General features: G+C 25.4%; 2 protein-coding genes across 2 annotated transcripts; one reads left to right on the forward strand and one right to left on the reverse strand.

The window, feature by feature from the left end:
- The first annotated feature begins 41 nt into the window (after positions 1-41).
- LOC113559415 (UBX domain-containing protein 4-like) lies at positions 42-6,884 on the forward strand. The gene is made up of 10 exons (XM_026965224.1): positions 42-417; positions 585-706; positions 1,113-1,241; positions 2,860-3,021; positions 3,095-3,159; positions 3,850-3,914; positions 4,352-4,483; positions 4,563-4,671; positions 4,895-5,085; positions 6,659-6,884. The coding sequence occupies exons 2-10, from the start codon at positions 619-621 to the stop codon at positions 6,762-6,764; spliced, it is 1,047 nt and encodes a 348-aa protein (XP_026821025.1). The 5' UTR covers positions 42-417; positions 585-618; the 3' UTR covers positions 6,765-6,884.
- Positions 6,882-12,382, reverse strand: LOC113559414. Its single transcript, XM_026965223.1, has 8 exons — positions 12,321-12,382; positions 11,184-11,352; positions 10,582-10,952; positions 9,709-10,408; positions 8,939-9,006; positions 8,642-8,836; positions 8,243-8,568; positions 6,882-8,168 (listed from the first exon to the last, which is right to left on the reverse strand). Exons 2-8 carry the CDS (start codon positions 11,267-11,269, stop codon positions 7,887-7,889), a joined length of 2,028 nt encoding a protein of 675 aa, XP_026821024.1. The 5' UTR covers positions 11,270-11,352; positions 12,321-12,382; the 3' UTR covers positions 6,882-7,886.
- Positions 12,383-27,418: the final 15,036 nt, after the last annotated feature.

A 27,418-nucleotide genomic window follows, 5' to 3' on the forward strand; every position in this document is an offset into this window, starting at 1 on the left:
CTCCCGTTACCCGTGATAACAGATAAGTCGTCGGATTGATTAGTTGCTGGTAGTATGACGATTTCCCACCAGGCCCACTCCCACCTGACACTCGTCGTAAACTGTACACAGTACACACACATACACGCAAATACTATACGGGTTGGCTTAGTGCCCTAGTCAACTATATGGCCGAGAGAGTCCGAGTGCCTGACAGGTAATCAGAATCGACCATAGGTAACGTATAAATCGACGATCGAAGTCTAGAGTGCTTGACAATCTCGTAAAACGATTTTAAGACCTCTCGCCGTTCTTCTCTTGGCTCGAAAAACTCGTAGTTGGGAATGTTCGCGACATAGCGTTGCTGAGTGCATCCAATATACCTACCTACCTACTGTGGTGGTTCCCGAAAAGAGACACTAATTTTAAATCCGTTTGGTGAGTACCCAGAACCAACTTAATATTATATTTAATTATTGTAGCGGTTGTACTAATGTCTACTACTACTACTACTACTACTACTACTACTATTGTTAAAATGTCGGTAATATTTTTGATTTTTTTTTTCTAATCCTAACAAGTAAAATTCTAAACATTAAAATTAGTTGACAGACAGCAATTTTTTCAACGTTGACAATCATGTCGTTACTCAAATGGTATGAAGGTGATTCCAAAGCAGCACTACAGCAGATGATGGACAGAAATTGCGCGCTTTTGATGTATATAGGTATTTATAAACATTATTTACATTGATACAAGTACATGAGTATTACACGTCTACACTGATTTTATACAACTTATGTATTTTACTTTTTTATTCATTCACGCCTTTTATTTAAAGTACTTAATTTTATATTATTTACTTAATTAAGATTATTCTTAAATAATGGCTCATATCTTTTTATTGCCCTTGTTTATTCTTAATAATAAAAATTATTTTAAAATCCATTTAATTAACTTTATAAATTTACAAAAAAATATATTTTTAAGCGAGTATACTATTAATAATGTTGTACCTGCATTATATGATATCAACCTTAGCTTATTCTAGTATTATCCTTGCATTATCAATAATGTCAACAAAAAACAATTATTTATTTTAATTATATTATGTCTATTATTTGTATTTTTAGGAAATGGAAATGATGATCTTATAAAGATTTTTGATGATACAAATATCATTCAATCGCTGAATAATGAACTCATTTTATGTTATAAAATGGATCCACTGAGTCCAAGTTTTAAAAATTTTAAAGCTATTTGTATCCTTTTATTATTTTAATTCTAAATATTTTTTTAATTAATTTAAGATTTTATAAATATATTTAATTATTTAAAATATATTTTATTATTATTATGTACTAATGTGCATTGAATATAAATAGGTACATGTGTTGTCTCTATCTTATTTCTTACTTACATACAACACCACAAATTTTATGTTAGAAATATTCATTTTTAATAATGAAGTAAATTAATCTATTAACACATTTTATAGTAAAATTATCTAGAGCACCTTATTTTTTAATTTCAAAGCAAGTTAACTATAAAAAAATTAATAAAATAGATTATTCTTAAGAGAACGCCATATGTGTTGCTTCTATCTTCCTAATTTAAAAATAAAACATACCAATATTTAAGAGTACAGTAGTTCTAGTTTTGTGTTGTTAGCTTAAATATTAAAGTGAATTGATCTATTATTAAACTTAAAGGTAAGAAAATTATCTGTGTTCTCTCGTTGGCTTTTTAGAATATTTTAATTTTTAATTGAGTCATAAGAATTATTATTAAGTTTTAATATTTTATATACTCATAATTCTCTTAAAAATAAAAATATTATAAAGCTCTAACGAAAGACCACAGATAATTTTCTTACCTTTAAGTTTTACAATGGATCAATTTACTCTTAAAATTTTAGTTTAAAGCCCAAAACTGGGACTTCTGAACATAAATACTAGTATGTTATGTATTAAAAAGATAGAGACAACACATGTGGGTATAAAGTCTTTTTAATTGCTGGAAATTCAATTCAAACAAAACAAATTATTGATGATGTGGTTGTATTTTAATTAATTACCTATTCTCATATTAGAGTCTTATGTAAATACAAATAACAAATTTTGAACTAATTAGTTTTTTTATTTAATACATTTTCTGAACTTTTTTGAACAGAATATTAATAAATTACATTGGTACATAAGACTGTTAAAATTGTAAGCACATTTTTATATTAGTAACCAGTAGTAGCTATTCTTTGATCTGTGTGTTGCTGTAGAAACACATACAATTTTTAGTAAGTGTATGAATGGTTAGATCTTAAGTGATTAATAATTATTTATCATACAATAACTCATTATAGTGTTAAATAATTTTTAAAAAAATGTAATGATTATAATGAGTAAGTTTGTTATAAACTAGCTGATCCTGTATTAAGTGTGAGCCCCTCATTGAAATTTAAAAAATTGGATTCAATGTGCACATTCTCAACCATAGGATTACCTGTATGCTAAATTTCAAAACTATATATGTGATAAACTTTGGCCATGAATCATTTACATTTATACACAAATATTGAATATAAATAGTACAAAAAGAGTCAAAATATTTCATGTCTAGTTATTACTAATAAGAATATTAGTGCCAATAATAGTGTATTTATTAAGTTCTTGCCACATTAATATTTATAATTTGATTAAAAACACCTTGTTAAAATTAGTATATAGTTAAACTTGGGTATGTAAATATTTGAATGGTTTAATTTCTAACTAATATTTCTAATAATATGTTTACATTTAACATTACTAAATAAATATATATTTTAAACTTTCACAATTATTATACTGTGAATAAATTTATTCTTTAACTTATTTCTTCAATCAGTCGACAATGTTGTTGTTCCTTCGATTTATTTATTAGAAAAAAATAATTCTCAACAATATATCATAAACAAAAAACAAGTTTTTACAAATCCTAATGATATTCAACTGGATTTAAAACTGCAATTGTTGAATGCTATTCAATGTATTATGAAAGATATTTCTGGTTTGTGTAATATTTTATATTATATTTTGCTAAATTTTATTTCAAATTAACAGATTTAATCATTGAATTATAGACACAATCAATGTTGATGACAGTAAACAGAAATATTTACAATATTTGACTGATATTACTAACAAGGTAACCTAACAAAAAAATATTTACTATATTAAAATTAATATTTTTTTTTTTTTTGTAATTTAAATTTCTTATTGTTTATGATAGGGGTTTTCAATCCTTTTTGATTTATTTAACCTTTAATCACTAGAATCAAACACTGCGTCACCTTAACATCAAAATAACAAACAATCTTAACTGTATATTTTTAAATTATTCTTTTATTCAAAATAAAAAAATTAATATAGCATGCAGAAAAATAATAAGCATACACTATATTTAAGTTGCTGTGTTCAATAAATGTTAACACTTTAAATTTTAAATTGGTAAATATACAAAACAAGAGCAAAAATAATAATGATTTATATAAAATGGGAGATATCCCATCACCTCTAAGGTTAATCCATGTTACCTCAGTTGTAAACCACTGGTCTATGAGTCATCTAATAGATATTATTCTAATTTTTAGTATAAAATTGTATACCATTTTCTATATACAATTCAAGTTTATTTATTGTTATGTAATTTGAAATAATTTAATAAAGTAATTAGACAAAAATTTAATTTGATCACCTGGTGGTTGTATTGTTACTGTTGCCAGCCCACTTCTCCTGTAAATATGTCACAGAGAAAAGTTATCCATGTCAAGCATTCCTCATGTTTTAGTTTAGATTATGCAACTTTAATAGCTTCAAATTTTATTTTGTATTTCAGTTGCGTGTCTTTGATAGTCCTAATATAAATTCTGGTGTCAAAAAAGTTGCAGAAGAAATTAAAAAGTAATTTCTATCCTTATAGCAATTACAAAATTGTTATATTTTATTTATACTACTATATTATCTAAACATTATTATTTATAGATAGGCAGTAGATATTAATAAAAATTTAATAAAAATCTCAATATTTTAATATTTATTTGAAAATTTGTGAATATATATTCTGATTCTATAAATTATTCTTAATTTTTTTTTTTTTAACAAACTGCCTATACGCTTTTAAACTTGGGTATAGGTATATTTTATAGCTTATGTAGTGTATATAACTTTTATATCTATACGACTATATGCCATAATGTTTAGAAAATATCTTGGATATATTATTTAAATATTTCAAACCAAATTTTTTAGTATTATCACTTCTTCATTAAAGCTTATGAAAAAGTGATTTGTGTGTATTATATTTATGCAAATGTATTGAAATGTTTAAATTATTATAGATCTAATGGTACTACAAAAATTAAATTCAAAGTTCCATGTAAAGATGCTACAATAGTCAAAGAATTTCAAACAAGTTCTTTATTCAGAGATATCGCATTTTATATAGTAAATAAAGTAAATCTAACAAGAAGGTAAGAAAATTTTCCTGATTGATTGATTTTTTTTTTTAAAGTTTTATTGAACTTTATATAGTAAAACATTCATTTTCAGACGTATAAAATTTATAGCTCATCGACAATTTAATGATGAAGATTTTGACCAAACATTAGATGCATTAAATTTGTGTCCATCATCAACTATTTATGTACATATAGATAAGGTAAATATGAAAATTAATAACTTTTTATTATTTTTATATTGGATTGCAGAAAGAATTATTCAACATTTAAATATTTAATGAATCATTAGACAACTGATAATTACTAAAATATGATTTCATTGCACATTAAATTGTATTGAACTATAAATTAATCAGTTTTATATGCAACTCTATCTAAATTGTATTGTTAACTTGTTTTGTATGATTTATGATGTTAATTTAGGAAGAATCAAATCAGTGGCTGTACTCCATACTCAATTATCAATCTTGGCTTGGAAATGTACTTCATTTTACCATTATCAACCCGTTTAATTTTATTCAGCATTTTTTAATGAGTTTTGTGAGACCATCGCCACCTGTTGAAGCGCCAAGAACGATTAATTATCATTTTAAAAATAAAAAGCAAACTGTCAAGTAAGACAATAAATTATAAATAATTATAATGAAATTTGTTTAGACTTCTTTATAAAATCTTTAACTGCTTAAATCGTATAGTTATCTATTCAATTGATTCAATAATTTATATAAACATGATAAATTCATATTTCATATTAACATATACTAAACTAATTGATTTAAATTGACGATATGGTTTTGGCCATTCACATAATTGACACAGATGTATACTAGTAGCCTTCAACAGTTAAAAACGTCAATAATCTTTATTCAGATAGTCTTTAAACTACACAAAAGCTGTTTTCCAACAAGTCTTAAATGAAAACAGTTTAGTATTAATTTCCTCAAATAACTAGTTGAAAAAAAATGTTGTTAAATTTGAATTTGGACATTGTTTTATGTATATATTTAGTGATCTCAAGTATTAAAACAACAATCAATAGCCTTAAATATAATATATACCATGTGTCGCAAAAACAGAGTTTTATAATAATATAGTTTTAATATAATACACACAAATCACTTTTTCATAAGCTTTAATGAAGAAGTGTTAATATACTACAAAATTTGCTTTGAAGTATTTAAATAATATATCCAAGATATTTTCTAAATATTATGGCATATAGTCGTATAGATATAAAAGATATATACACTACATAAGCTATAAAATATACCTATACCCAAGTTTAAAGCGTTTAAGCAGTTTGCTAAAAAAACAAATTAAAAATAATTTATAGAATCAGAATATATTTTCACAAATTTTCAAATAAATATTAAAATATTGAGCCAAATATAACTTTTAAAAATTCTTGGGCAATTCAGGCATTAAGAGTCGTTATTTCATCTTGTTGATAATGACTGTTTCTATGTGTAATCAAGAATAAATTATTAAGAAGTAATCGCAAATCATTACCCATCTAAGTGTTTTTTCCCCATTGAGTTGTCACAAAAATAGAGCCACAATAATTTTCCATCAATCTTATTCAACTCTACCTATCTTATTTGTGTTTGTATCCCAATAATATGCAGTACAACATTTTCATTTTGCGAATAATGATTATTCTGCTTATTTAATATTTCATTGTAATAAAATATGATTAATAAATAATGGACCTTTCTTTAACGTCACTTTAAACCAAGAAATAAAATGTATCTTATTTCTGGATCTGTTATGCGTAAATGTTGAATAAAGTCAGGTTTATAACTTATAAGGTTGTAATTTCTTTTGTTTTTTAAAATCGTTAAAACTCATTTTTCAATACATTAAAATTTATCAGACAAACTTGGACAAACATAAACTAATACCAAAATTATTATTATATATAAAAATAAATTTTTCTTTTTACATGGTATATTTTTGTTATTTATTAGCTACTGCCTTCTATTTAATTCTATATGAAAAGTAACCACTAAGTAGTAAAAGAATTTTTAGGAGGCAACTAGTATATACTAATCTTTACGTTTATGACAAGTATGAGAGGCAGTTTGTATATTTATGAAGAAAACTAGTATGTTACAATTTACACCAATTAAATGCTAATTATATTGTTAAATGTATTATTTTAATTAAAGGTTTTTTTTTTTTTTGTAGAAAGTCAAAATACAAATCAGTTTCAAACATCCATACATTGAATACTAAGAACTCTGATGATGATGAAAACAATACATACAATGGAAACTCTACACAACAATTATAACTTTAGTGTCTTATAAACTTAAACAATTTATGTTTGTAAAAACCATTGTATTTTATTTTTTGACTATTTATTGTAGTAGTTTATTTACTTTTATGATTAAACATAATTAGTTCTTGATCACAAAATCAAAATTATATTATTAATATCATTGTACAATAGTATGATTAAGTGTAATTTTTCAATTTATTATTTTATTTTATTAAAATATCACGGGTAACACCCAATTCAAAATATAATACATTAAAGGGATAGAAGTTAAATGACAAATGATCATGAGTAATATTAAAAATAGAAATAATATAATAACAGAAATAATTGTACCAACAATTTAAAATAAATAAAGTTACTTGATTAATTAATAATATATTTGTTGCAATAATTTTGTATTATTTTTGTTAAAAATATTGCTAACATAGTCTTAACATATTGACACATATCAATGTATTATTAACTTACCCATGGGCGTAGCGTGGGTGGAGCAGGGGGGCAAGTGCCCTCCCTTGCACTCCAAACTAAATTATATTTCTTATACCACATATTGTAATGTAACAGAAAATTCTAAACAGGTTTTCCGAAGTCTCTAAACGATTGTCATTGTAATAATTTAAAAATAATATTAATAATAAATACTTCGAAAAAAAATTGAGTTTTAATGATTTAAATTTGGCTATGCCACTGCCCCCCTCCCCTCTTTATTGAAATTCTAGTTACGCCCATGAATTTACCTGATATAGTGGTATATAAACTAGTGACATCTAATGAGTAATGATAACATCAACTGACTAAAGTATTCAAGTAAAAATGTTTTTATTTTACAAAACTTAAGTTTCATAATAAAAATGCAGTATTGTAATAAAAAAAAATACAGAAGTATAATTTAATTAAATTATAAGTGTTTGTAGACGCTAAGTTATCACAATATCAATTGTTAATTTAATAAAAGTATAAAATATAATTGTTATAATGTTATTATGGTACAAAAATAAATTAATAAAAGTATAATAAGATTCAGAAATATAAATTTCTATACAACTATTTAAAAAAAAATCTAGATATTAAATCATAGTCATTATTTAAAAAAAAAACTGAAAATATACTATAGTAAAAATAGTATGTCAACAATTAAGTCAAATCAGCTGGTCGCAGTTGGCGTTCGCCATCAGCTAAAAACACAAGCATGGCACGGTACAAAAGATGGCAGCCTAGTTTACATCGATCACTATTCAACCATCGAGTTGTGTTATCGTAGTATGTGCCACGCTTCTCATTTGTAAGTTTCTCCAATCCAATAGCATCAATCATAGCTGCCTCTCGAATATGTGCTTCTTTTAACATCAAATGATGGAATGCTTGTACACAAACCACTCCTAATTTTTCCTTCCATAGGCTCAAAATATATTCTGTCTATTTTAATTTAAAATTCAATATATAATTATATTTAATATACAATTTTTAATAATGTTTATAATGTTACATACTTTGCGGCTTTTATCTTGATTTTTGTTTTCGACCCAAAATTTAAACGCTTCATTCATATGATCGTTGGGTCTAGACTTTGTGCCTTTACCAATGTAAAATATTGATTTAATAAATGTCTGCCATATTTCAATAGGATTATTCATTTGATCAGCTCGAGCAGGTAGATTGTTTGTAATACGTGGATCTAATAATAAATATGTAAATGAAGAACCACTCTTAGCGCAAACAATGGTATCTTCCAGAACACTCCAACTTTTTATAGTTTTTTTCCATGAATCATACTTATCATAAGTTAAAACTTTAGTCAACTGCATACTATATGAACCTTCCAAAAAATAAAAGAATAAGTAATACATATGTATAAATGTATTAATAAGCAATGACAATTAAAAATATACCAGATGAATTATTAATAGGCTCATCATCATGCTCCTGTTCTGTTTGCCTATGTAATATTTGATTAAGTTTTCTTACATAAACTCGTTTTGTACTAGGTACTATTGGTCCTGGAGGATGGCCGTACTCCCTAAGACTTTCACGGACATAATCTGTATCATAATCTGAAATTTCAATTAAACTGCTGCTGCACTCATCTAGGCAAAACAGTAAAATTATCATCAAAAAATAATATCTAACATAGACTTTAACCAAATAACAAAATATTATAAAGTCAAAACAATATTTATAAATCATACCTAAAGAGTTAATAATATTTGAAACTTCTAGATTATTTAATCCAGCTGATGTTTTGGAAATTGAATTACTAAAAAAAAAATTATTAATTGATAAAATATAAAATTAACAATATAAAATGTGTTGTAAAAAAACATTACTACAAATATATTTCTAAAGTAGAAATAAGTATTATTTTAAAGTAAAAACAAAAGAAATATTGAATTTATCATAAATTTTCTTAAAAATAGTCACAATAAAGGTAATAAAATATATTAATTATTATCTTTAAAGATTTTTTTAAATTAACTCATGGAAACATTAAAATAATTTATAATAATTAGAGCTATGAATGTAATTACACAACCTTTGAAAATGATTAAATAATACTATTAATCAAAAACATACAATGTATAATATACTAATACATGAATATGTTTACATAAAAGTTTCAAGTTCCAATGATTAATATTTTTGAATTACAACAAAATAACAAGCACCATTATTCTTTGTTTAAAATAAATTTTGTCAAATTAGACAAATTTTAAATGTGTATAAAAAAAATTGTACTTATGTTTTCTAGATATTTTGGGTTTCAGTAAAAATTAATTAATAGCTGTGAGTAACTCATCATTGTAAGACCAATATATTTATTACTTTGTTAGAATTGTTAGTCCCTAATTCGAACTTTATGTTAAAGAAGCCAGATTTTTATAATAAGTTTAAAAAAAAAGTGCGATGTGCTCTACAAAATCATAGCTCTAAAAGTAATAATAGATAATAAATATAGTACCTTATTGAATTATAAATACTTGTCATTGATAAGCTTTTTGTAACATCTTCCAATTCAATGTCAGTATTACAAGTAACATTATTAAGAACTAGTCGTTCAGAATTTGTATCTGGACATGTATAAAAATCATCAGAACTCAAACAACTAGATAATCCAGATATATCTGACATCAAGTCGCTGTCACTAAAAGATGAACTTTCTATCTGGCTAAAAATATTTTTTTCTTCTAATTCAACCTCATCAAGTTCAAATAATTCAGAATCGCTAAGTAAATTACTAGATGGAAAACTAATGTTTTCTATGCTTTCAAATTCATCTGATACGTATTTGATTGAACTCAACATGGATCCGTCATAATACATTTTTGATGGAATGCTATTTTTGTGTAATCGAGTAAAATGATGGTCTGATGAAACATTTTTATTTAAAATATCGTCAAAAGAATAAGCTGTTGAAGTTAATATGCATTCGTCGATATTATTATTTTTTTGACTAACTGAATCAAATGTTGTCGATTTGGAAATGCTATCTAGACTTTCACCACTATTAAGATATCCACTGCTTGTATGTAGTCCATTAGACTTATCAAATGTTGATTCGGCACCAATCGATGTTTCAGTATTCTGTGCTTTTGTAGGATTACAATTTTCTTTAATATGTTTTGATTGCATTATATTGGAGATTTGTTTCTTTAAATTACCTAAGGAAAAAAACATGATTTTAATAATAATATTGTCATGATTTTCCGTATAAAAACATAGGAATGGACACTTTTTAATACAACAATTAATATTAAACATCATAAAATGTGGTCTTAATTATTTATAACTATTTAATCTCATAAGCTATGCAAAACCCATATTTTGTACTTACTCGTGTAGTTTGAACGTTTCATATAAGATTGGAGAGTTGCAAGTGATTCCCATGCACTAAATTTCACAGCATAATTAAATACATTGAGATTGTCTTCATCTTTTATGTACGGATTGGGTATAATGTAAGGACTTTTGAGCAAAATTCCAACAACCTGTGAACGATTCCATGCAACAGCAATATGAAGAACTGTGCGATTTCCTTCACAAAGTACATTAGGATCACCACCATTGTGTAAAAATAATGAGGTCGCTACTTTTCCGAATGCCAAGTTTTCATGCCCTGCAGCTAAATGAAATGCTGTCATCCCTTCTTCCGGAATCAGGATATTAGGACTGGCTTTATTCTGAGATAACAAAGTATTGACTTGCCTAAACAAGAATAATAATTTAAATGATAAACACCACATTCCACAAATATGTACATAGAAGTCTGTAGTTGAACAGTTTATTCAGTTAATATAAACTAAATGTTGCACAATCAAAGGTCTACGCAATTTGACAATAGAGATGTTGATATAATACAATTTAATTACATACACACATTAGTCAAATTCAAATTTTTCAAAAGAATCTTATTATTTTTAAACAAACAGTACATACTGAATATTACAATCCTCGACTGCATCATATAGTGCTCGAGCCAAATACAAAGTTCTCCATTCGTCGTTCATTATGGCTTTCGCCATCGTTGTAGCAAGTTGATTAATAGAATGACAATTATTATTTCACTTGTTTCAAACCACATCCAGTTCCCGTACAAATACGATTTCTGTGAAATACCGTGTCCCGGACATTTGAAATAATATTTACGAACACACACATAAATATATATATACCCACGGGACGATAGATAATGCCGACAACCGGTAATTACCGTTTTGTTTCAAACTCGGAGATCAAAGTTTATTCAAATCATCGTTACGATTAAGCGATAAATATTAATGAAAAAAAAAAAAAGTACGCGATCGCGTACTAACTGCGCGTCCCGGAACGAGAATCTCGTCATCACTTTATCAGTTATCACAGAAAGTTTGTATTTACTGTTTACGTTTTACGTCTATCGTACATAATATCTGTGCTATCGCGAGTTGGCACGGTGCTATCATAATACCCATAACATTTAAATCATTAATCCATTACGGTAGGTAAGTTGTCGAAGGCTCGGTGAATATAATTGTGCAGAACGATTGAATTATATTATAGTAATTATATAGTTCAATCTTCAGATGTTAGGGTTATAATGTATGATTTTCATAATGATATTATGATTAAATAGAAATTTTTTTGTTTTTACTTAATATTAATTGTATTACCTATCTAATATATATTTTTTAATGGTTGATTTAATAAAACAATATTAATATAGATACAATGATACCTTGCATAGATAATGCTGCTGTCAATAGTACTAAAAAGAACCGTGGATAATATTTTTCAATACAGTGAGCGCAATGAAAAAGTCTATTTTTCATTAAGAATTGTATTTTAAGATCGAGAAAATACTTAAAGTAGGTGTACACCAATTTGGTCACATTTTAAAATAAGTTTTTCTTAAAAAAAAAAGTAGGAAAATTGTATTTTCAATTTAATTTTTCTTATCTGTTAAGTACCTATTCCGTATTGAAGTTACATTATTCATGTGTTTATCAATGTATAGCGTTATAAAATACTCGAGTACAGTTAGTACACGCCGTGTAGGTATTTTAAAATAATAAATAAATAGCTTACTATACTTACCAATATATGTAAGGTGTTTAAATTTTTCTATCTACTATTATGTTATTGTTATATTACTTAGGTAGGTATCTAATCGTTTAAGAACATTTTAATAGTTAAATAACTTTTTTTATGAACTTAAAATTGTTTACTTCTGAAGTAAAATATGTGGATATGGTAGTGTGTTTAATACTATGTAGGTATAATGATATATTCCATACTAAAAATTTTACAAGTATCTATATTAGGTGGGGTATTTCAAGGTATAACAGATAAATAAATGTATTTCTAAAACCTGTTATAGGTCAAACAAGAAACTTAAACTTTCCTATAAGCCAAACATTACTTAGTGTTCTAGTCCATTACTCACTATACTATTAAAAAACCAACATTAGTATCTGCTATAATAATATAAATAATATAATATGTCTTTATAAATATATTTTTTATTATAATAACTCATTTATTTACTATGATTAAGTAATCACATCCCATATCTGCACAGGTATTATTATGACTTATGAGCCATAAGTAATCACACTTCATAGATACACTTTATTTTAATCTAAGTTAGGCATCCATTTGAATATTTTCTGACTTTGTGTGTGGTTGGCTTTTTAGCCTGAGATAGAAACATTCATGCCTAGGCCGTTTCTGATATTATCCTAGAGTTTATAAATATATTTGTTGAAATTGATTTAATATAATAATTGTGTTATATGATATTATATGTACCTATTATAAAAATTATTGGTGGTATTATAAATAATAATTGTATGTTTCATTTTTCATGTAGATATCTGGTATATAGGTAAAAGGTAATTATATTATTTTGTATCACTGCATTATTATTAAAGCTGGGGTTTTAATGCCCTAAAAAACCGCAAAAATGACTTAAAAAACTCAAAAAATGCATTTAAATTATATTTATTATAGCTTAAAAATTGGAAAAAATATTTTAAATTAGACTACAGTAATGTATTTTTTTTGTTTATTATACGTTGTTACTTATTTAGTTTTTTTATGCTTCTGTTTTCTTAATCATTCATTCTAAAATAATAATTTAAAAAAATGCCTATGTATATATGTGTGGTGTAATAAAAATAATAATTCATAATAGGTATATAACGATGATAATTTTCTGAGAAAAGCTTAGCTATGATGAAATATATGAATATATGATACTATGTATAATTTATTATTCGTACCGTCAGCAGTTTGCCAAAAGTTTCTTGTGAATTACAACAGTTTTCATTCATTTTACGAAGAAATTATGAAAAATACTCTAAAAACCAAGAAAATGCACTAAAAACGTCAAAAAATGCAAAATAAAAATACTTTGAAATAATCAATATCACCAAAACATATTTTATACTTACGGATCAGCGTTTCAAAACATCAGAAAAAAAGATGCCTTTGCATCATAATCCCAGCCCTAATTATTATTAATTTGAAGTAAGTACCTATTATCTAAAGTATAAAAAATAAAATAAGGAGCTTAACTGCTTTATTATACAAAATTCGATTTCTTAATAAATCAATCATAAGACAAATATACATGGCATTATGTAATTCAATACTACTATACGATATAACATGTTGGGGAGGCTCTAATAGAACAGACATAAATACATTACATATAACCCAACAAATGATAGTAAAAGTAGCGTACTCCTTGCCATTAAAATACCCGTCAGATGAATTATTCAAACATACAAATATATTACCTATCTATAAATTATACATTAGACAAATTTTAATAAAATCTATACAAAACAACACACTAAATGCTATAGAAATAATGGACAGAAGAACAGGTAAATACATTAAACCGTCATATACGTTTTTAACAAAATTCAAGAAACTCCCACCATCACACGGGGAAAACTATATTCAACAATTTAAGTAACGATGCAAAGAGTCTAATAACAAGTTTATGTGAAAACCAATCAAATAATACCAATGATACAGTTAATAAAAATCAAATAAAAAAGGCTATAAATAAAATAGTTAATGAACTAGATGAGAATGTGTGTATAAATGAAATTTTAAAAAGTGAATATGTATAATAATTATAATATCCTATCAGAATGTGTATATGTTAATGTGTTACTAAAATATGTTCCACTAAATTTTTTATTACTGTATAATATTAATTAATTAAGTCATATCATTAATTGTAAAAGTATCTTTTCTAAAATTTCTTTACTATTATAAGAATTTTAATTTATAAGAACTCCGTTTACCAGATACGAGCTTAGCTCAGTTGGTATACGTATCAGCTATTGTATTCTTAATGTAATAATTTACTTATTGTATCATATAATTGTAATTAATTTTGGCTGAAATAAATAAATAATATTAATTATTTATATTGTTATACAGTAATCGATTGTTTTTACCATAATTGCTAAAAGAAGAATCAGTTTTATACAAATCATATTATTTCCAAATATTTTCTTCTATCTAATTGTACAATATTACTGTGCCAGCCGCACCATCGATTTGATCGTTAATTAATCAATTATTACTATTATTAGTAAAGCGCGGATTTTAATGCAGTGGCACTCGTTTCGCCCAAAATCAACCTTTCCCGTTTTGCCCAGATACCCGTTTCGACCAAAGCCATTTTAATCGTTTTCAAAATTAAGTTGGCAATTATTTTTAAATAATATAATACATATTATATAATTATCAACTATTTCTAAAAAAAGTCATAGGAAAAGTTTTTTTAAAATACATATTTAATTATACATTATTAAAGTTATAATACAAATGACTATAGGACTGGGATTTTAATGCAAAGGAATTTTTTTTCTGGTGCTTTGAAACGTTGCCTATAGGCCCGTGAGCATAAAATGTGTTTTGGGTGATCGTTTCACTCGTATTTCAATAAAAACTTTTATTCTAACTCCCCATCAATCATAAGCTGGATAAGTATAATACACAAATACGCAATGACATATAGAAATGTATATTAAAATTAATAGCGTTAAAATTCCCCCAAAAAACAAAAGACAAAAAACGAAGGAAAGAAAAGAATACAACGAAAAATGTATACTTTTATATAGCTCTGGCAAAATTACTAGGTATGAGTTTGTAAAATGTAGACATTATAAAAAATAATAATTTTTTTAAATGTATTTTGTGATGACTTAGTGAATTTTAGTAAAGAAATAGTATAATATAAATTGTCTAGTGTTTTTTTTTTTATTATTATAACTGTGATAATGTATAATTATCAATTAAATATATATTTTATAAAAACTTTTCCCAGTCCCTATTTTTCATAAAAATTCGTAATACACATTTTTTAATGTACAATTACATGATATACAGAGCTGTAGGGGGCAAATGCCCCCCTTTACAGTCTACAACACTTTCGTATGATTATAATGTTTAGTACAATGTCAATCTTTTTTATTAATCAAATTACACATTATTATTAGATAACTATCAATCTGTTATTATTTTATAAATTGAAAATATGCTTATATCTGGTTGAAAATTTAAATAGTGTGTAGGTTCTAACTAATATCTAGTTAGTGCCTATAAGTCTTATTTATTAGTATTTAGTAGGACACGGTACACACTTCTTGAATCCGTAGTATTAGTACACACTTACAACTTCGGACAACACATATAGTGTGTAATTTAGTGGGGTTTGCTAAAAATAAGGGCTGACTTTTTTAAAAATAGTTAAAAATAATTTATGTATAATAATATTTCAAAATCATTTCCAACTTAATTTGAAAACGACTAAAATTGCTTTGGTCGAAACGGGTATCTGGACGAAACGGGCTGCGCCCTTCCCGATCTTTTTTGACACACAGCACCTTTAGTCATAACTCATTTTCTAAAAATCCGGATGCACCCTATGCCCTATGGCTTATGTACTAAAAATATATTTCAAATAAGTTCACGGCACCCTGGTTGGGAATCTCTGTTTTAATATCATAAAAACAAGAAAAATAAGACTTAATAATGCACTAAAAATATTAAAAACTAGTTAATACTCATTAATATTAAATTATATTAAATTAAAATCTATTTTAATAAAATTAATAAATTAATAAAATTACCTACCAACCTATATTTTTTTTTTTATTAAATTAAATTATCCCCTTAAACATAGCTTGTGATGGAATAATTGAGTTTTTTTATAAATTACGTAGGTATTGCATTTTGTAAAGGAATTTACAAAGTATTACATTTTTTTTCAAAACATTGTATTTTTTTTACTACTACATAACATAAAAATAAAATACAAAATAACTTACAAATTAAAGTTTGCTTAACAACATATTATAAATTACATATTAGGTACATTTTATGAAGGTATTTACATATTATATATTTATGTATATAATTATGCTTGTAAATAACTTGTACGTCTGCACGATTCATCCACCAATTTTGTCTGGTACAGTGTCAAAGTAATACATAGGTAAAAATAAAAATATAATATAATGTAATACAAATAATAATATGACGTATAAATTATCTATTTAATTTCTTTCTTTTTAGTGGTATAACTTACAGTAATACATATATTCAATTTTATCTGCTTTTATAAATATACAAAAATATACCTATACAGAGTTTTAAAAATAAAATAAATAAAAATTTAATTTTAAAGTTGATTTTTCTTATACTGTTTTGCGCATTGAATAAGTTACTGTTATGTTTGTGTTATAGACTATAGTGTTATATAATAAATCACTAGGTTCATACGAAAAACAATTCTGAGCGAAGAAGGTTTGTCAGCCTACTAGTATTATTAAAATTAAATAGCTAGGTACCTATAATCTATATAGTATATTTTGTGATGTGGTTATTGCTATTAAAGTAATTTTTTTTAGTATAAGTAAAATAGCAGGTTAAATTAATTTTTGCCAAAAATATTGCATTTGATACTGTTTAAAGAGATACAATATAATAATAGTAGAATACATATTAAAAGTATAAAGTTTCCACGGTTAACATTTTTTATTTACAATAAAATAAATGAAATCGTTATTCTTCGTTTAATTATCTAATTGCATCTAAATTTGAGCATCAAATGTCTATACAAAATTAATAAACGTATTAACTAAAAACACATAAACATAGTAGTCTAAACATAGCTCAAAAATCTTCAAACCAGTTTTAAAATTGTATCGTGTATATGTTAGTAACAATAAAAAATTTTGATAGGTAATTTTGTCGAGAACTGATTTTGTGTAAAAATCAGTTTTTTTTAATTGTTTTGTAAAATACAAAAATTTTTTAATTTTCATTACTCAAAGTACCAACTAGAACCAATTTTCTATCAGAAACTGCTCCGTACTCCCAAAGTCTATACTGCCAAAAATTAAAAAATCAGAATAAAAAAAAGGAAGTGAGCATGATTGGTATAGATCATACGCGAAGTTAGCCCACCTAAGTATTGCAATTTTTTTAAATCTATGCTATTATTTTTTCAAGTTATTTGTAAGTATTTACAAATCAGTTTTTAGAATTTTCAAGTTCAAACTTTCACTGTGAAACCAAAAAATTAAAATTTATCCATGTTGCAGTTTTAAATAATAATTTTTATAATATTATATTTATATTATTATAAAATATTATATTTTAACAAATTAATTAATGTACTCTAAAGATAAAATAAAATATATCTAAATAGTTTCACTCGGTACTTAAAGAAAAATCAAATTATTCATAAAGAAATTCGTTTACTGCGGTCGATAAAATAAATAAAAATAATACGCAGAAATATTATATTACATCAAACATATTGTATCGCATACGAACGGAATCATACTAATTGTGTACTAAGTATTTCTTTTACATTTCTACTATCTGCAATCGATCAGTCTATTTATAATCTATTTCTCTCATCGTCGTATGGATGCAACATTATACGAACACGCGACGGTAAAATGTTTGTATATTATTGAAAACGAATAAACCGAAAATTAAATTATTCCAGTAATTTTAATTAACAATAATTTTATAATTTTTTTTCGCCAATTTTGAAATTTTGGCGGAACACTTTAGCCAAGTTCACGGAGCACCAGTGTTCCGCGGAACACCGATTAAGAACCACTGTTCTAGACTAACAAATCATCTCCGTTCAGAATCGTTTTTCGTATACAATGATATCTGTCATTGCATTCAAATTTAACACTTCCATCATAATAGTGACCTACTCTCCATCTCTACTATACAGCAGAACAATACCCATTTTCCCACCATTTTTTAAAAATTGTTTTTCTAATGAGACTCCCCTCTCACCCGAAGAGCCCCCTCGTAGCTTCACCTATATAATTCATAGTTACGGGCTCTGCATTTTTATTAGCCCATGCATCAAATGTCCTAGATCTGGCACCAGTGCGGATTTACGAGGGAGGATACAAGGGGCACACCAAACGCTGATATATAAATTTATTACTAATTATTAATTTAAATAATGTACTATACACAGGGTCTGACCCAGAAGGTATACGTATACCGTATACAATATATTTATATATTTAAAATATAAGTATTAAATAGGTTTTAGGTTGATTATTAAGAATCTACTGAAATAATAATAATATTTTACTATCGTATTTTTATAGTTTTGATAAAATCGTCTATCGTAATGTTAATTCCCGATATTCAATTATATTGCGATAGTGAGTTTATCTGCGTGTTTTTGCACTGTAAGGGACAATATTACCAGAGCCGGACCAAGGGTGGATCAAATGGAACATTCGTTCTAGATTTTTTCGTCTTTTGGCGAAATATCAGAATGGAACGATAATGATACAAGTGGAAAAGCATAACGCTTAAAAAAATCAATCTTAAATTGAGAAAACTATTAATAGACGATTGAAATTTTCGATTTTTCTAAGTTTATTTTTTTTAAATACCGATAAAAAACGATTACCAAGTCAGAGATCGGCATGTAAACTTTCTTGATTTTCAATTTTTAGAAATGTATTAATTGTATGAAATATGTATGTATAATGTATTTTATTTTAATTTTCATTTAATGAGATAGATTTCTGAAACCAGAGAGCATATTTTGTTGTTTGGGGTCTTGTTACATTTATATTGGCTAGGAGAAGTGCATTGAAGATTTTCAGAACTTTATCTTTTATAGTTAATTCACTGCAGAGCTTCAAAAAAATTAAAACACATTTGATTGGGCATTTTTTATGTTTTTCAGCTTTATAGGTTTGTAGTGAGTTAACGATTGAAGAGAAAGTTCTGAAAATCTTCACAGCACTTCTCCTAAATAATGTAAATCTACCAAGACCATAAATAACTAAATCCGTTCTCCAGCTTCGGTAATCTACCATGCTAAATGAAAATCTAGCAAAAAATAACTATTTTTTTAACTGTGAAAAATTAATTAATTTATCTTAATTATTCACCTACTCATTACAACTGAGTTACATTTTAATCATTTTCTTATTTAAAACAAATTCTTGAAGTTTTAAAAATTTAGACTTTTTTCATTTCAATTACCATACTTACTTAATTAAAAATCAAGAAGGTAAAAAGTTTGGCATTCCAAAAAATTTTAAAATTTAATAAAAGGTTTATTATAATTTTTACTTTTATAGTAAAATAAGATCAAAAATCGTTACTCACAATTTTTGTTTATAAGCATTTAAAGTTCAAATGTTTAGGAAATATATAAAAATCGCAAAAATTTGCAAGGAATTTTGAAGTTAAAAATTCATAATATTTTTTGTAATTTACACCTAAGGTTAAACAACCCAATACAATATTCTCCATAACTTTTTCTTTTAATAATTGTAAAAAAAACTACAGCGTCAATATAAAAAAAAATTGAACGAGTGAATGAAATTAATTTTTTTACGAAATCGTGTAATACATCCTAAAACGATTTAAAATATTTGTTATTATTCAAAAAGTATAAGTTGTAGAAACTTGAAACTTTCACCAGTAGTTGAAAAAAATAAATTACAATTTAAATACCTATATAGGTAATAATATAATATATCCTATACTGACAAATCATTTCCGTTCAGAATCGTTTTTCGAATACAATGATACCTGGCATTGCATTCAAATTTAACACTTCCGTTATAGTGACCCACTCACCACCTCTACTATATAGTAGAGTGATACCTACTTGCCCACCCCCTTTTTTTTAAACGTTATTTTTAAAGTTGTTACTGTTTTAAATGATAACTTACATATTTTATATCATATTTTGTTTGTAGTATTATTAGGAGTATTTTTTAAAAGTTAAAAGTTTCTACATTCTACGGCTAATAGGTGCTTTTTTAATAATAAGAAAAATCAAAAATAATTTAATACTAAATCGTTATTTTACGCGTACATTTTTGATTTCATGAACATTACAATTTTAGATGCTTGTAAAATGTGTTTAATTATTATTATAATTATTCGTTCAAATTAATTAAATACAAAGTGTAATATTATTACTAAAATAAAGCAACAAACTTTTTTCCAACAATTGTATGTAATTCACATATTACAGGCCCGAACCATTTTTATTACAGCTATATTTTGTTTGTTAAAAAACAGGAGGCAAAATATGTAAAAAAATGTTTTAATATAATTTTAGAAAAATGCGTAATCATAAATTAAAGTCTATGTCTTAGTGCTTTACAAATGGACTTTTAAAAACTGTAATTAATGCGGCTGCTAAAAATATTTTAGGACACCATAATAAAATCCAAGGATGTTTCTATAATTTGCGTCAATCAACACAATGTCGTATTTGAGGGGGTCAAAGGGGGCATTCGCCTCCCCATCGCTTGTATTTTTTCTATATAATACATTAATTAATAATTTATTTTAAAAATTTTCCGTTTGATAAAAATCGTAAATCGTAATGATATCATACTAAATATAATAAGAATTTTAAGCCTATTTAGGTAATCAACTGTAAATTATTTTTAGTTTATAAAGAAGAAAAATTAATTTCGCCCCCTTCCCCCCATGGTCTCAATTTAAATATGCCCTTGAGTCAACAGTCAACAAATAGAAAAATCTTATCTTTAAGTATTGAGCATTGGAGGAAAACAAATGTTTTAGTACATTTTGTCAAATGTTATAGGTTGACAGTTTTATGAATAAATGCCGTACAAAGAAAATTAATTAATTTATAATCTAATGTCACAAGAAGCTATAATGAGTTGATGGAGAATTTTGATTCGACTTATATATGAAGGGGGAGAATCATAAATAATAATACTAGAAGTAATATTATTAGAAGAACTCCTTGCTGCATTTCATACTTCAAGTTTGGATATACGCGAGGTATATTAAATGATAGTCAGCGCACTAACAACCAAACTAAATGATAGAATCACAAAATTTCTAAATTAGCTAATCATTCACACCCAAGACCCAAGTATATGATTATTCATAGAAAAATGTGATTAGAATTAGGAATCTACGAAATTAAAATTGAGCAGAGATATTGAACAACTTCCAGCAAAAAAAAAAAGATGTATATTAATATGTAAGAAAAATAAAAAAATAATATGTGAGGAGTATAACAATAATGAAAGAAATATTGAACATTTTTTTTAAATGTTTATTATTGACGTTTATAAACTTTATTTAGTTTAAAGATGATATATAATATATTTGTGTAAATTTATCTATTTTTTAAAATAATTTAATAATATATTTAATCTGTATATTTATCCTATTTTTAATTCTCAACAAAGAGTTTGCCATGATTTATTTTAAACAATTTTACTCTGGACATTTTTTCAGAACATTTTTTACCGTGTATATTTGATCCTATGACATTTTTACTTAGATTCGTAATCCACTAAGATATTTCCTATAAGTCTTAGATTTATTTCTCAGGCTAATCGCGCATTATACACTAGTTACAAACCAAAACATATTTACCTACACATTTGCTTATTTCATTCCTCTAATTATGGTATTACCCAGTGGCGTATAATTTTCTTATGGAAAAACAAGGCGGTGATTATTAGTATTTATTTTTTCCGATTTTAATTTCGTTTTCAATTATAACTGGTATTGATTTTTTTTATTTCGATTTCGATATTGTTCTTGGCACTTATTTTTATTTTTAAATCTACCTACCGTTTATTATAGTATCTCAAAGCTGGTATTTACTCATTTATTACAACCACAGACTAAGATATTATTATATTACCTATATAACTTAGGGTCATTCTTGCAATGTCCGGTCAAGTGTCGGTTAACGCTAACCGGCTGATAACAAATTTTATTACCGGCGGAATTCCGCCGGTTAAGTGCTGTTCTTACAATGTTCAGTTAAGCATTAGTGTGTGTACTCTGCGAGTACGATCATATTCCATAGATAGGTATAAGTAATCCTAATAATCTATGATTACAACTGAACTGTCAAACTGATGTCACCAACAATCCAAACATTGTTAAGCTGACCAACATTCCGATAGTGGTGATAGTTTTATATTTAGCTTTATACAAATATATTTTACTTTCTTGATTTTTAATCAAGTAAGTATGGTAATTGAAATGAAAAAAAAAATGAATTTTTAAAACTTCAAGAATTTGTGTTAAATAGGAAAATGATAAAAATGTAACTCAATTGTTATGAGTAGGTAGATAATTAAGCTAGCTTTGACATAAAATATTAATAAGAGAGATCCGATATCACACCTAAGCGGTATAACGATTTGAATCCACAAAAACGTCGGCGTGAACAGTCCCAAAATTTCTATTTTTTAACTTTTCTCCAAAACTATTATAACTAAAAAGTTGGTTGATCAATCATTAAAAAGGGATTATCAAGGTATCAAAATGTGAGATTGAAAATTTTCAAAAAAATTATATAATTTTTCACAGTTAAAAAAATATTTATTTTTTGCTAGATTTTCATTTAGCGTGGTAGATTACCGAATCTGGAAAACGAATTTTGTTATTTGGGATCTTGTTATATTCACATTGGCTAGGAGAAGTGCTGTGAAGATTTTCAGAATTTCATCTTCAATCGTTAACTCACTACAAATCTATAAAGCTGAAAAACATAAAAAACGCCAAATAAAATGTGTTTTAATTTTTTTTAAAGCTCTAGTAAATTAACTATAAAAGATAAAGTTCTGAAAATCTTCACGACACTTCTCCTAGCCAATGCGAATCTAATAACAAGACCCCAAACAACAAATCCGCTCTCCGGTTTCAGAGATTTATCTGACTAAATTAAAATGAAAATGAAATACATTATACATACGTATTGCATAAAATTAATACATTTCTAAAAATTGAAAATCAAAAAAATTTACAAGCCAATCTCTGACTTGGCAAACGTTTATTTTTCATACATATTTTTGTTTTTTTTATGCTTAATTTAAGTAAGAAATAAAAAAAAAGCAACCATTTTATTTTTCAAGCCAATAAGTCTGTGGCAACTGAGTAATTATTTATTTTCAAGCCCGGCGAGATGTGCATTGTAAAATCTTGCGTATGCCACTGAAGCCCATACATTTTTCTTAACTATACTGTCTATAATTAATTAAAGTATTGTTCATATTGCGTAATTTAGTGTAACTATACATACCTTTGTTTTTTTAAATTTTACTCGTGGACTTATTCACAATGTTTAATGTTTAATACCTTAATATGTTTACAACTAACTTGTATATGTTATATTGAATATAGACTAATTGCGTTCTCATTTTTCTTGTACCTCTACCATAATATACTATCGCTTATATTTTATTTCGAGAGGAGTAGAATTCACAAGTTCAAGCAAAATAATGCTATATTGATATATTTTGTAAGTGCTCCTCCCAGAAAATGTATGGTTGTAGTAATTGTATGCAATCGAATGAAATTACGTTACAATAGTAAAAAATGGTTTCGTCAAATAATTACCATGATAAACATACAAGAAACAAACAATAGTTACCAATGAGTTTTTAGTATTGTAAAAATATAATAAAATATAATATTTTAGGTAACCCGTTTTACTTTCACCCAAAAATAGTGTTTAAGCTGTTTACATATAAAAAAAAAATATCTTGAGTAATGACTGACTCACATGATTAATGTTTATATTTAATATAAAAGTATAATTAATAAAATAGATGTTAAAAGGTTCACCATGCCTGATCAAGTTTTCATCAGCCTGTATTTAATCTTTAATGTAAATTTTAATTGGCTTTCTCCGCAGACAATAATAAACCTTCTCCGTTTATTTTGTTTTATTTAATTTCCTTTTTGTTATTTTGTTTACACTTTTTTTCTGAGTCATAGGTTGGTGACTTTCCTACTTCTTTTAATTTTAATATTCCAAAAAATAAATTAAAATTCTATTATTGAACGAAAGCGTTATTATAAGATTATTTTTTAAACTTACTGACAAACATACTATAATGGGTTAGGTTCGATGTTTAATGAAATGATCGTTTCGAGTTCGATAACACTGAATTTTTTGGTTTGACTTAAGATTAAAAAGTTTGGCTCAATTTCAATTTCAAACAATATTTTTGAGTTTGACTCACTTCTACTATTCATAGTTCATACGGTGGTACTAAAATATAAAATATCGTAAAATAAAGGCTCTTAGACCATCTCCGCTTGGAATAGTTTTTCGTATGCGATGATTTATCATTGAATTCAATGATAAAAACAAAATACATTACGACTCCTATATTATATACTGTGAAGTAGAGTGGTCACCGGTTTTCTCTTTTTTTACATTAGAATTAAATAATATTATTATTTAAAATTATTTAATCCGTATAAATAATTTTATACTTATTTTAAATACAGTCAGAGAAAATATAGTTTTAATTTCTATGATTTCATTCTATTGATTTATTATTTTATTGTTTTCTTAAAATGTATGACAAATTTCATCATTTCAAAGATAACATAATCAATTCAAAGATATTTTCTTTAATTTAAGAATAAAAATATACAATTAAATTTTAGCAAATCCATTGATTATATTATTCAGCTTTCTTTGAAATAAAAAAAAAAAATATTTTATTTTATGTTCAACTGACTTAAAAACAATTATGAAAGATATCTTCATTTTTACGCATAATTATGATGTTGAATTAATGAAAAATAGTACTTAATTTGTTAACAAAATGGTTTAAAATCAATAGCTTATTACATTAAATACATTTCAATCAATCTTTACATCAATGTTACTTTTCCTATAGTCAATGTTATTGAATATCATAATTCAAGTTTTCTAAAATAGTATTAGTTTTAAAGAAAACATTTTAATGTTAATGGAATATTATCAATATTTCGTTTTTTCTCAATTTGACAACTGTAAAATGGTATTGAATTAATAGCATTTTCCGTTATATTAACGAAAATATATTTTTATAGTTTAAGATAAAAAAAATATCAGCCAATTAGTAGAAAAGTTTTGGTGTCGCTTTATGGCATAAACCTATGTAAGATTGCAGCAAACGCGTACATTACTACTACGCAAACTATTATAGCTTTTATTTGTATAAGAAGTATCTAACATTAAAACATTTTAAACTAAATCTGTTTAGTAAATTTATTTATTCTATATTCTTTTAGGATTGAAACAAATGAAAAGCAGTCATTAAAATCTTATGTTCTATTTTTAAAAAGAGTAGGTATCTAGACTCTTATATAGATATAGAACAGGTATAAACATTAATATTTAATTCTTTAAATAAACTTGGTATATTAAATATTGTATATTGTATATTTTGTATTTTTCTATGCTAAGGGTAATATATAATACATAAAAAACATGAAAATATAAACAGATATTGAATAAGTAACTGAGTTATTTTAACATGTTAACACATGTTTGCATATATTTATGTACCTAATTATTTCAGTTATAGTATATTAGTACCTAACTGGGTATAAGGTATAACGTATGACTAGGCTCAAATAAAAAAGAATAATGTAATAACTGTTTTAAGGACGTATATGTATACGTACTACGTATACATATACGCAAGTACCTTTACCTACGCCATACCTGTCATAGATTTTCATTTTTAACCTGACGTAAAGTATAATTTTATGGGTATACGTATACGCTCCTAAAATAACTCGAAAACCAAATAAAACATATTTATTAGTTCATAAGAAAACATTTTTATGGTGTTTTAACAAATTATTTATCTGTTGAATATAATAGTATACGATCAATGTATTTTAAGTTCAATTTAGTAAATAATATTTTGAATAATAGATTATTAAATTATGTTTATTATCCATAATAATATCTCTTACATCATATAACCTATACTTTCTTATGATTACTGATTAGTGATTAATCTATTTGACATAAAAAAAAAATTAGGTTTAATATACATATTTTATTAGTGCATACTGCATATATATCCATAAATATATTTACCATTACACAGTGGCCTATTTATATTTTCATAATTGATCAATAGACAATAGTGCAATAATTTCACGTGATATAAAATAATTATTTTATACAGTTTTTAAAATTAATAAAATACTCTTAAATTATAACAAATAAATCCCGAATAATTTTATTTGCTTATATGTTAAAGAAACTGTCACAACGGAATATAATAATTAATAGGTAGGTATAGTAGGAATATAACATAATATTAAAACATTTATTTATATAGACATCATCCGTTAAAAATATTAAATTACCGATTGACAATTAATAAAGGTATCAGAGATCATAAGTTCATGCATTTGAATATCGATCTTTTCCAGTCTTATTAAATGCCAAATAACAAAGAAATTTGCTACAAGAGTAACATGATTCAATAATAAGGTAGGTATGATAATTGATTTAGTATATACTTGTAATTTAGTAGTTATATTATGGCATAATTATATAAGTGTTTTTTTTTTTATTATTTTAAACTAACTTAATAGTTTTTTACTGCATATTGATAAATATTAAGTCGATAATTAAGAAATGTTAGGAGCATATTAGACCGACGTTTATTTAAGCGTTATCTTTGTACATGAACTTATGAGCCCTGTTTATTATATTTAATATCAAAAAAATATTTTTTATAAAACTGTAGTTTAAAACAATACATACAATAATAATTTGATAATTGACACACAAAATTACCATTTCGTTATAATATACAAACAACAACTATTATAGAACA

The sequence above is a fragment of the Rhopalosiphum maidis genome, chromosome 3, assembly GCF_003676215.2.
Source record: "Rhopalosiphum maidis isolate BTI-1 chromosome 3, ASM367621v3, whole genome shotgun sequence".
Taxonomy (NCBI): Eukaryota; Metazoa; Arthropoda; class Insecta; order Hemiptera; family Aphididae; genus Rhopalosiphum; species Rhopalosiphum maidis.

Bases quoted from the DNA above. Each gene is read 5' to 3' on its own strand.
- LOC113559415 (XM_026965224.1), top strand. From the start codon at position 619: ATGTCGTTACTCAAATGGTATGAAGGTGATTCCAAAGCAGCACTACAG. The intron at 707-1,112 runs GTATTTATAAAC...TTGTATTTTTAG, and splicing joins CGCGCTTTTGATGTATATAG to GAAATGGAAATGATGATCTT. The intron at 4,484-4,562 runs GTAAGAAAATTT...ATTCATTTTCAG, and splicing joins AAAGTAAATCTAACAAGAAG to ACGTATAAAATTTATAGCTC.
- LOC113559414 (XM_026965223.1), bottom strand. From the start codon at position 11,269: ATGGCGAAAGCCATAATGAACGACGAATGGAGAACTTTGTATTTGGCT. The intron at 10,409-10,581 runs GTAAGTACAAAA...TTTTTTCCTTAG, and splicing joins GAAACGTTCAAACTACACGA to GTAATTTAAAGAAACAAATC. The intron at 9,007-9,708 runs GTACTATATTTA...TTTTTTTTTTAG, and splicing joins AGTATTTATAATTCAATAAG to TAATTCAATTTCCAAAACAT.